This window comes from Cyprinus carpio, chromosome A15 (assembly GCF_018340385.1).
Source record: "Cyprinus carpio isolate SPL01 chromosome A15, ASM1834038v1, whole genome shotgun sequence".
Classification (NCBI taxonomy): Eukaryota; Metazoa; Chordata; class Actinopteri; order Cypriniformes; family Cyprinidae; genus Cyprinus; species Cyprinus carpio.
Genome location: NC_056586.1, coordinates 26,926,038 through 26,938,837, shown reverse-complemented (window position 1 = coordinate 26,938,837; position 12,800 = coordinate 26,926,038). Strand labels below are relative to the sequence as shown.

Here is a 12,800-nt window from a genome sequence, read left to right as displayed (position 1 = left end):
ACTAATGTGTTTTTATTAGTTCCTATTGTCCTTTGTATTAGTTGTCATGGACATTCATTTAAATATCAAAGGTGTTTCTCATTCGTTCCCTCATTTGCTCTGTATTTAAGTTGTTCTTTTTCATCTTTCAGATGTTGGTGGTTGTTTGTAGCTAGTTCACACTGTAACACCTGTTTTTTTTTCCTCATTTCTTTTCTCCCCCCTTGTTTGTATTTTTAACCAGCTTTCATCTTTGGCCTGACCATAACAGTTTCTATCTATTCTTTTTTTTTCTTCTTTCCTTTAGCCCAAACCATAGCCCCATCAACCAACAGCACAGCTGCCACAGTGAAGTACTTAAAGAACATTAATATTTTCCTCCACTGTATAATATGTGTGCTTGGTGTTGCTGGCAATGGAATGGTCATCTACATCACAGGCCTCAAAATGAAAAGGTCAGTCAATACCATCTGGTTTCTGAACCTGGCGGTAGCTGACTTCCTGTTTTCATTTTTCTTGATCTTTAATGTAATTTACAAATATTGTGATTTGAATTGGCCTTTTGGTGACTTCGGGTGCATGTTGAGTAGCCTGGTGACTGTGCTGAATATGTTTGACATCACTTTCCTGCTGACAGTGATCAGTCTGGACTGCTGCCTGTCCATCTGGGTGGTGGTGTGGGCCTGGACTAAACAAACTGTCCTGAAACCAAGGATAATTTGCCTGCTTATTTGGTTAGCAGCAGTTGCTTGCACCTTGCCTTATGTCATCTTTCGAAAAATGCTTTGCATTTCTCCACAACAAACAGTGTGCATACTTGATTTTTAAGGACTGGAAGGACTGGAAGGACTTTACAGGCGGGAGGTTTTGTTCCGTTGTGTAGTTTGTAGTGTGGTTGCATGAAAAGAATGAGACAAACCCATCAGATGAGCTGACCAGCTTCAAGAATGTTTTTGACCAGATAGGGCTCTTGCTTACTTGAACAGTTGCCTGAATCCTTTCTTGTATGTATTCATGTGAGAATATTTTCAGAAAAAGCTCAAGCGGTCTTTGGTGATGGTGTTCGAGAGTGCCAGAGGAACACCTGGCTCTCCTCTTGCAACATTCCCAGTCCCAGCACAAATCTCATTTCCAGAGTGGAACGGGACCCAGTCTGTAACACTTGAGGCTTAAATTAAACATTCACAACATCAAATGTGTATTTAAAGTAAATAACATACAAAAAGGAAAAGCACATGCAATTCATCAAAATATTAACAGTGTTCTTAATTTTTTTTTTTACATTGTGAGATGGACGCTGATGTGCCAAACATTAAAAATTATAGATATAATGTGCCATAAATACAGTATATAAATAGCTGGAATGCATTTTTGCTTTTGCTTTAACACTGTTCGAATAAATCTCATATAAATGTTTACATTTCTTTTTTAACTTAAAACATAAAACAATGAAAGAACACATTATATTGATATAATTAATATATATTATGTCAGTGTATTTATGTATTTATTTATTTTGTGTGTGTAGACATATAGACATTTATAAAGGTTATCCAGACAACAAGAAAAATTAAGCCTTGATATAGTCAAAATAAGTAAAACTGTGGTTCTTAGAATGACAGCAATTTCAGTGAACTACATTTTAAAATATCCGGTAGCAATTCTCTGTATTGCTACTGAAATATCAAGATAAACAATGAACATATATCTTTGTGCTTCTAGCCATTGATGTTTACTTTTTACTTCATAGCCCATCCAATGACAGCATCAAACAGCAAGAACATTCTAGTGTGGCAGGAAAGACTGTAGTATATGCCCACTACCCCCTTGAAAGCAGTTATAGCTGTAACCATTTCAATCAGTATGTTTATAGTCCTTATCTAGCAACTTGTAAAAAAAAAAAAAAAACATCAGTGTGCTGATGCTGCCACATTTTAGGCCCTTATCAGTAATAATGTCAAATCAGCCTTTAGTGATGTAATACCAGGCTTTGCTGTCTGGTATAAAACCAACAGTTTGTGAACAGGACCGAGAAGACAGAGAAAGATCAAGACTCACTTGTTCCAGTACATCAAAAGCTCAAGAAATGGGTATGTGCATTATTCATATTACATTTTTGTTTGTTTGTTTTTTACATGTTTTAACTCTCAAAGGGTAGTAAATGCAAAACTGTGTAAGATACAATCAATGCACACATAGAGTGTATGGTAAAAATGATATGAACAAGTCATGGTAAAACATGTTTTTTGATTACTTAACATGTCAAAAAATATAAACGAATTATAAACTAAAAATATAATCTTCCCAGTTATTTGAGATTTAAATAGGTATGTTTTTAATGAGTTGAAATGACTTTTTCTAGTCTGCTTATACTCAAACATTTAAGGCAGCAACTGAATTAAAAAAAAGTATTTAAAAAAAAAAAAACATTCACATCATCAATATAATTTTTTTTTTTTTAACAATAGTTTTCCAAACTCGGCTGTTTCTGTGCATTATTGCTTCTATTCACAATTCAATCACACACATCTCTCACAATTAGTAATATTTTTTTCAGTAAAAATCAAGTGATGAAATTGAATCTGGTCAATATCTGGTACATTTACACTGATCACCACAGCAATGGACACAAAGCCTGAGGTCAGTGGCAAAAGTTTCATACTCAAAATAAAATTAAATACAAAACCTGACCCCTCATACATGACAAGACAAAACAATGTGAAATCAGACAGCAGAAATTATGTTAAATACTGTAATTCATGTTAAATATCCTTCTTACATCGTTCATCCATGCACTGCTAGGGTCATAAAATGAGAACTTGTCTGTTTATTGAAAACGAGAGCATCATCCTCCTCTCCTCCATGTATTTGATGTAACAGAATATCAACATTACACTATGACTTGAGAACAAAACTGAACACATTTCAATGTGGGTTAATACACACAACAATTATTTTGCACACAAGAAACACCACAATGATAAGCTGGTGCTCATCAGCCATCACATGTTTTCTTTCTATTTCTTCTTTGTGTAGAAAACACCAGTTTTGAAGCTGAAAACATGACCGGAGGCACAGCACAGAACACCACTATGCAGCAAGAGGGATTTACAAGCTTTAAGATCTTTCAAATATGCATTTTCTTTGCTACCTCTGTAGTGGGTCTCATTGGAAATGGGCTTGTAATATTTCTGACTGGCTGCAGAATGAAGACGACCGTCAACTCCACTTGGTTTCTCAACTTGGCGATTGCAGACTTCCTCTTCATGTTGTCTTCAATCGGGCTTGTCATATTTCTTTTTGGCTGGTGGATGATTTAGTTTTGAGGTATATTCTCCAGACCATGTTAACACTAAATCTGTTTGCTAGTATTTTTTTTCTTGTAGTTATCAGTCTGGACCGATGCCTGTGCACATGGATGGTTGTTTGGGCTCTAAATAAACGAACTACACTTAAAGCCAAGATCATCTGCATAATTGTCTGGGTTTCATCCATTGGCTGCAGCTTTCCTTCCTTTGAAGTTTTTAAGTTTACTTTTACATTTCTGACAACATATGACTTTATAGTGGGCTTCTTCATCCCCTTTCTGATCATTGCATCTTCATACACAGCTATTGGAGTACGAATCAAACGCCTCAAAAGGGTGAAGCAGCTCAGGTCGTACCAAGTCATTATAACTTTAACTCTGGCTTTTTTCATATGTTGGTTTCCATACCATGCTATAAATTTTTATCAAATAATTGCAGGAAAAAATAACTGGAGTGCCAGTGATAGACAAGTAATTGGGACAGCAATGATTGTCAGTCTCTACCTGGTTTATCTAAACAGCTGTCTGAACCCCATTCTCTATGTGTTCATGTGTGATGAGTATAAGAAGAAGCTTAAACAGTCTCTGCTGCTGGTGCTGGAGACGGCTTTTGCTGAAGATCATCTGGACTTTATTGCAGACACAAAAGAACGAGCAGGACATGTAAACACAACTGAATTGTTAGATATGTAGAAAACTGTTCTCTAAATGATACACCTGGATCTAATCCAGTATGTTTATAGTCCTTATCTAGCAACTTGTAAAAAACAGCAACTGCAAAATTCATGTTTGGAGCATGACTGTGAATAATGTGTGTTGTAAAACCAAACAGAAAATCTCTTCAAGTACAGGCTAATGAACATTATATATGTTTGTAAATCTTTTCATGAATCTAAATACGCAAAAGCTCGTTTTTTGATTTTGTGATTTCTGTTTGAACTTTATTCTGAATAAAACCACACTGTATCATAAAATGTTACATCCACTGTGTTAAATACACTGGTAAGGGACAGGTGTATTGAGGTCTCACCCCACTGAGTAAAACAATTCACAGACAATTCAAAATTAACATTCCCATAGTGTTTACAAAATTATAAAACTGAATGTTTCCTTAAACAGATTTTTTTTCAGAGAACATTCAGAAGTAACATTTTAATGGGAACTTAATGGTAATGTTAGCAAAATGTCAGCTGACTGGTACTGATTTTTTTAATCATAAAGTTTTGTAAACAGCTGTGTAAGGATCCACCTGCCAGTCCAAAAAGCAGAATCCAGCGGCCTGGTTGAAGGTTTTCTGCATGTATGTCTTATGTGGTGCTTCTGCAAGAAATTATCTTAAATCATTCAAATTTGGTTTCCAATCAAAATTCTGAATCCGTGAATAATTTAATATGACTCAAATTGTAGATGATTCTTTCAATTTTGATTTGTGTTTTAATTAAAAACTGATCACAGTTATAGGTTGTGTAATAATTTAAATATTTGAGAATTCTGGAAATCCCATACTTTCAATTCTTCGTTCATTAGGGACCTGGTATCGCACAGGAATTGCACTCGGCCAATAGTGAACCCACAAACACAAACTCGTCAGTTCTCAACTCACTCAAAGGATGCAGAGTAGTTATAATACCTTTAAGTGAGCTACACTCTGCATGCTCATAACAGAAAGTGTATTTTCTCCTATAACCACGAGAGCTACACCGTGTTAAGTCAGCGACAGTCAGAAATCTGAAGCACCTAATGGTGTTCCCCATGGTTCATCCATTGGTGCTGCAGAATGATCTGTCCTGAACGCAGATTTGCGGAAATACCTCTACACATTAATCTACTTGAAAAATGATTTCTAGAAAACCCAGAATAAATCAAAACGAACATTTATTTTTGCCAGGCATAATCAAACAACAAGAATAAAAAAATAAAAAAATAAAGAAGAAATTCAATCAATTCAAAATGAGAATACATCAGTTTACAGGTAATGCATTAAAATTTGGCTGCACAACTAATCAGCATGAATCACAAACCTAGAATACTAAAATAATTTAAAGGAGTCTTACCTAGCATATAGCAAATAGAGAGACACGCGGCAATAGTGTGGGAAGATCTGTTTACAGATGCTTCTTTGAATGTTTCACCAATCCTCTTAAATACTCAAATCAAAACAAAACAATCATATATTTAGCATAATAAAAGCTTCAAAGGACCTTTTGCTGGCATATGAAATGACCTGAAATCCATATCTAACCTGGGGTAGAAAAAATTCTGGTTTCAAAGTGAATTATCAGGGGCGCAACCCTTACCATAAAAACAGAATTTTATTTTTATAATTTATTTTTGGTCTGTTCAACTGAAATGGGACTGGAATCATATTTCCAATCTCACGAGACTGTAAGTTTGATACCAAACATGAAAAGTTTACAATCACGAATTCTGAAGATATAGTAAATGTTTTATGTGAGCCTTGCAACTTGAGTTCTTGGCATTTCTCTGTCAACTTCTAGTGACCTGGACCATGTGCCCAGTGGGGAAGGATGGTTGAAGAGACTGACAAGCAAATGGTCTTTTTTACAGATCTTCCTATTAGAGAGTTTATTGTTTTGTGGCATGGCATTTGCATTGCAAGAGTTCCTGAGTGTTTGGCTTCACGAGGAGGTCAAAGTCCCACTACAGCTGCCAATTTTTCACTGCATGAGAAAATGGATGTGTGACATGAGAAAAAAATCTATTGCATGAGTTGGCAGCCTTTATCATTAAAGATGTCTTTAATGGTGTGAACGGGCCTTTACTTTGAATGAGCGGACTGATATACACAATAAGGCTATTGGATGCTGCGACTGACCAATCAGAATGTAAAAAATAAAAATGTTTAATTGTGTTATGAAACGTCTCGGTTACGTATGGTAACCCTCGTTCCCTGAAGGAGGGAACGGAGATGCCACGTCCCGTTGCCACGGTTGCTGTACCATCGCTGGGCTGCCGGGTCTCTTGCCAATGTGCATTGGCTCATTTAGTTTACACTCGAAGTAGATTGGTCTATCGAAGTGATATCTCATTTTTGTCGGTCACCGACATGGCGTCGAGAGTGACCGACTGAAAGGGAACTATATTTCAAAGTAGCTGTAGTAAAGTAAGATACCAAGTAGTCTGCTCCACTAAACCACCAGTAAAAAAATATAAATAAAAATTCAGTCTCTTCTTTAAAGAATGCATCATGGGAAAAATGCTGCAGGCAGATGCCCACTAACCACTGATGATGTCCTGATAGCTGCAGTAACATCAAGTTTGCTAATGACACCACATTTTAGGCCCTTATCACAACAAATCAGCCCTTATTCATGAAATACCAGACTTTACTGTCTAGTATAAAACCAACAGGACCATTACTTAATATGTAAAATATAAATAAACCAATTTCAGCTTCATTTTTATTTTAAGTTTAATCGAAAAGATTCAAACAGGCAAGATTTTTAGTTGAAATTACTTTTTCCAGTTTGAATTTACTCAAACATTTTCAATATCTTGTGTAGTGTAGTGATATCGCGAGAACAGGGGAGAGTGATCGCGAGAGTTGAGAGAGCGGTCATGTAGTTGAGAGTGTGTTAATGTGGGAACACACGACTCCTAACGCCTAATGCTTCACAAGATAATATAACAACTGTTGCTCCTGTTTTAGCACATGTATATTGTATTATTCTTGAATATAATCGTCTAGTCTAAATATGTTTTAACTATTATTTTTGTTTTTGTTTTTACAAAGGGGGTTCAACTGAACACGTTTAACTAACACCTCATTCAAGCGCTGTAGACCTTCAGATCAGGGAACTACAATACCCAGCATACACCTCAGACTTCAAACATGGCCGCTGGGGATCCATATCCCAAAATACTCATACATGGCAGCGCTCTAAATCATTGGACTTCTGATTAATCGCATGCTCAGATAACCTATATAAAAAGACGCACATTTCACACTTTGTGTGAAGTATACGCTCCTTCCATGTTGTGATGTTACAAACCCATTTTTGTGATCCGTTTTAGTGATGCAAAGTCTGATTCACTTCTGCAAAACGATTCATTTGGACAGTTTGGTTCAATGAACTGATTATAATAGGCTCCTTAAGTCATCTCGCATTTATGTCAGTACACATTTTTTCTTCTAAAAAACTCAGTGTCATTTTATATCAGTGAATCATTTAAATAAAGTTAACTGTGTGAACGCATATCGGTGGTTATTGTCTTTTGCTCATTTAAGTTAATGATGTTTGTGGTCACAGTTTTATGCACCGATCCTTTGTTGTTTGTTTAGCTTAAATATCAGTTTTTAGTCAGTTACAAAAGTGTCAGGCATTAAGTTTATTTGTATTTTTAACTAATTACGATAGAGTTACAGGTTTCGGGTATTTGGGTGGGAGGTGTAAGCGGTGTTTGCGGAATTGAAAACTTAAATGTGACAGTAAATGTGACAGACGAGTGCGTTAGCTACTCAAACAGTCCACCGCGTCATCTTTTAATAAAATATTCCATCGAAAGACACTAAGACAAACTTATGTAAGTGTTCATTAAGATGCTGAAATGAAAATAAGTGTACAAATATTCAGAATGACAATAAGTACAATATACCCTAACAACAAAATAGACTTGCTAAGTAGGCTACGCCTAAAATTGCTAGAGGTGTGAGATATAAACTGCAGTGTTTTTCATAGCGTTACACTTTGAAACCAGAATGATATGTTTTAATGTCTTTTTTGTTTCTATGAGTTTGAATTTGTTTACCGCAGTTTCTCCATTCTTGTCTTATTTTCCCACCTAATTGTAATTCTTTGGTCTTACGCTTAGGGCCTTATACATTTTGTTTCCTAGTTTTTGCTGTCACGTTAGCAGGCCTCTTTGTTCATACAAGTCAAAATTTCTGTGAATTTGGTTATTAAAATATTGCTTTAAACCTAGTCTTCATTCGAGACGTTTACTTAACATCATTATATTAAGATTGTTTCTTATTAATTATTAATTATATTAATAATGATCACTGTTATGCGGTGAATCTGGCCAATCGTGAAACAGCTGTGTCGTCATCAGCGGTCCTGCACTAGGTGTGTTTCGACTTCATGCAGCGTCTCGCAAACCGATCGCAATCTGACTTGAAGCAGTGCATTGCCGGTTAGAAATTTTGTCCGACCTGAGACGGCGCCGATGCCACATGACTGGGCCATCCTGGGCAGACCAGTCGAAGACTGTGACAGGTTCATCTTAACAGCTGTCTGAACCCCATTCTTTATGTGTTCATGTGTGATGAGTATAAGAAGAAGCTTAAACAGTCTCTGCTGCTGGTGCTGGAGACGGCTTTCGCTGAAGATCATCTGGACTTGTGTCAGAGACGAAAAAGAACCATCAGGACATGAAAACATGAAAAAACTGAATCGCTAGATATGTAGAAAACTGGTCTCTAAATGATAAACCTGGATCTAATATATGTATGTTTATACATCCTTATCTAGCAACTTGTAAAAAACAGAAACTGCAAAATTCATGTTAGGAGCATGACTGTAAATAATGTGTGTTGTAAAACCAAAACAGAGAAAATCTCTTCAATTATAGGTAATGAAACATATATATGTTTGTTGAAAATTTTCATGAATCTAAATATGCAAAAGCTCATTTTGTTCTGCTGATTTCTGTTTGAACTTTATTCTGAATAATACCACACTGTATCATAAAATGTTACCTCCATTGTGTTAAACACACTGGTAAGGGACAGGTGTATTGAGGTATACCCCACTGAGTAAAAAACTAAAACAATTCACAGACAACATTCCCATAGTGTTTTTAAAATTATAAAATGGAATGGAATGTTTCCTTAAAGAAGGAAAATAGATTTTTTTCAAAAGATTTTAAAAACAATGTTTTGAATATTCAGAGAACATTCAGAAGTTACAATGGGAACTTAATGGTAATGTTAGCAAAATGTCAGCTGACTGGTACTGAGTTTTCATCATAAGATGTTGTAAAATAACAGCTGCAATGCAGCAAGACAAATAACAAATAAATGACAAATAAAAAAAGTCTCAGAGTTTTGTATCTCCCCCAGATTAGTCAGAATAAATCGCTGCTCTGTCTTGTCTGTTAACGGTTGTCAGTGTCTTCTTTGTGCAGCAATGTTTTTTTCACTGCATGAGAAAAATGGACATGTGACATGAGAAAAATCTATTGCATTGAGTCTCACGCTAACTGCATGAGAGTTGGCATCCTTTATCATTCAAGATATCTTTCATGGTGTGAATGGGCCTTTTACTTTGAAATGAGCAGACTGATATACACAACTTAGAAATTAGAAAATAAGGCTATTGGATGCCAATCAGAAAGTAAAAAATAAAAATGTTGAACATGTTATGAAACCATATTTAAAAGTAGCTGTAGGAAAGTAAGATACCAAGTAGTCTGCGCCACTAAACCACCGGTAAAAAAAAAAAAAAATCTGCAGGCATACAGATGCTCACTACCTACGATGATGTCTGATAGCTGCAGTTTCATCAAGTTTGCTAATGAGACCACAATTTAGACCCTTATCACAACAAATCAGCCTTTATTGATGTAACAACAGACTTTGCTGTCTGGTATAAAACCAACAGGACCAAGAAGACAGTGCAAGTTCAAGACTCGACTTGTTCCAGTGAGTCAACAGCTCAAAAATGGGTATGTGTATTATTCATATTACATGGTTTTAATAACTCTCAGAGAGTAAATGCAGAATTGTGTAAGATACAATCAATGCACACATGCAAAGCAATGTAAAAATGAAATGAACAAGTCACGGCAAAACATGTTTTTCATTACTTAACGTTAAATAAATAAACCAATTTCAGCTTCATTGTTTAAGTTTAATCGAGATTCAGATAGGCAAGATTGTTTTACAAATTAGCTGAAATAACTTTTTCCAATTTGATTACACTCAAACATTATAATATAATATAATATAATATAGTTAATATAATATAATACAAAAAAGTCGTTGAAAAATATATAAAAAAACAATGTAATATTTTTATCTTAATGAAGATGGATATTATTCTTCAAATGAATAAAACTGCACAGATACAGATTAGGACGGTATTAAAGGGGTCATATGAGGCAATTTCTAGTTTTTCTTTCTCTTTGGAGTGTTACAAGCTGTTCATGAATAGATAAGATCCCTAAAGTTGAAAAAGACTAAAGTCTCAAACCCAAAGAGATATTCGGTAACACTTTCTTTGAAGCCCGTATTTATAAAACATTACGAGGGTATTCTTAAGCCATTATAATGAATGCATAATGCATTATAAAAAAAAAACGTATAATATGTTGTATCATCTCATGAATATTCATAAGAACAGTTTTAATATATTATAATATTTACTTATTTGTGGTTTTAGATTTTAAGAGTATGAAGATTTTTAACACAATGAACATGTTACATCCACTTTTAATGGATTATATTTCTCGTAGTTATAAAGTATTATAAGTCACATATCTTGTCATTTTTCTGATGCTACTTTACTTAAAGCGGTCAAAAGACCACTTATAAGTAGTAATAATAATAATAAAAAAAAAAAATTATATGACACATTTGCTTTGAACTATTTTTATTGTAATGTCAGTTTTATTATTTTTATGGTATTAGACAGCTGTTGCTAAGTAATTCTGACTGCAAACTACATATCAACTAGTGGTCACTGGAGTATTAGTATGGAGTATTAGTATGGTTAGATGCTATAACTGCATTTTGTTACCTTGTACCTTACATGTGCAATGACAATAAAGTTGAATCTAATCTAATCTTATCTAATCTGATTATTGCTTTTATTCACAGTTAATTGAGAAACGCATATTTCAAAATTAGTAATATTTTTTCAGTAAAATCAAGTGATGAGATGAATCTGTTTGCAAACTCTGGTCAATATCTGGTACATCTATTGGTTGCCACAGCAATGGCCATAAAGAGTGAGGTCATTGCCAAAAGTTTCATACTCAATAGTATAAAATTACGTTGTCATGTGGTCATAAAAAAATAATATAAAACTAGTCAGTTTATTGATTTTTTTTTTTTTTTTTTTTTTTTTTTTTGCTCTTCCTCTCCTCAATGCATTTGATGCTATATAAAATCAAGATTAATCAGTATGATTTGAGAACAAAACTGAACACAATTTAAACTTAAGGTTTATTTTAGGTTTTTAATCATCAGAAGGTTAAACAAAATGTAATTTTGGTGTGATGTACCGCATGCAAAAAAATATTTTTGCAATGATAAGATGATGCTTCTGAAACAGACCTTAAATCAGCCTTGCTGTGTTTTCTCTCTTTCTTTGTTTAGAAAACACCAGTTTTGAAGCTGAAAACATGCCCGGAGGCACAGCACAGAACATCACTATGCTGCAAGAGGGATTTACAAGCTTTGAGATATTTTCATTATGCATTTTTATTCCCACCTTTGTAGTGGGTCTCATTGGAAATGGGCTTGTTATATTTCTGACTGGCTGCAGAATGAAGACGACCGTCAACTCCATTTGGTTTCTCAACTTGGCGATTGCAGACTTCCTCTTCATGTTGTCTTCAATCACTTATTCAGTTATTCTCTCAGTTTTGGGACGACAGCAGAGTAAATTAATGATTCACTATTTCTTCATGGTGTTACCACTGAATCAGTTTTCTAGTATTTTTTTTCTTGTAGTTATCAGTCTGGACCGATGCCTGTGTACATGGATGGTTGTTTGGGCTAAAAATAAACGAACTTTACTTAAAGCCAGGATCATCTGCATAATTGTGTGGGTTTCATCCAGCAGCTGCAGCATTCGTTTCTATAAAGACAATATGCCTCTGATCAAATTTGAATTTACACTGGGCTTCCTCATCCCCTTTCTGATCATTGCATCTTCATACATAGCTATTGGAGTACGAATCAAACGGCTGAAGAGGGGAAAGCAGCTCAGGTCGTACCGGGTCATTATAACTGTAACTCTGGCTTTTTTCATATGTTGGTTTCCATACTATGTTTGTGTTTTTTATTCAATAACTCCAGAAGGAAATAAAAGGAGTGCCAGTGATCAAGACATATTTAAGATTGTCAGTATCTACCTGGTTTGTCTAAACAGCTGTCTGAACCCCATTCTCTATGTGTTCATGTGTGATGAGTATAAGAAGAAGCTTAAACAGTCTCTGCTGCTGGTACTGGAGATTACTTTTGCTGAAGAATATCTGGACTTTAAGGCAGACGCAAAGGAACGATTAGGGACATGAAAACCCCAACTGAATTGTTAGATATGTATAAAAACTGGTCCCTAAATGATAAACCTGAATATAATCCAGTATGTTTACAGTCCTTATCTAGCAACTACAACAATTATGTCTGATGTATAACTGTGTGTAATGTGTGTGGTGAAACCAATCAGAGAAACTCTCTTTAAGTAGGCTAATGCCCATTATACTGTATATGTTTGTAAAACTTTTCATGAATCCAAATATGCAAAAATCTAATTTTGTTCTGCTG

At 34.9% G+C, this 12,800-nt stretch overlaps 1 protein-coding gene and 1 pseudogene across 1 annotated transcript; both read left to right on the top strand.

Moving 5' to 3' along the window:
* The first annotated feature begins 1,823 nt into the window (after window positions 1-1,823).
* On the top strand, window positions 1,824-4,265 carry LOC109044963 (annotated as a pseudogene).
* A 4,215-nt stretch (window positions 4,266-8,480) lies between these two features.
* LOC122147825 (C3a anaphylatoxin chemotactic receptor-like) lies at window positions 8,481-12,550 on the top strand. Its single transcript, XM_042771760.1, has 3 exons — window positions 8,481-8,523; window positions 9,910-9,970; window positions 11,623-12,550. Exons 1-3 carry the CDS (start codon window positions 8,481-8,483, stop codon window positions 12,548-12,550), a joined length of 1,032 nt encoding a protein of 343 aa, XP_042627694.1.
* The last annotated feature ends 250 nt before the right edge of the window (window positions 12,551-12,800 follow it).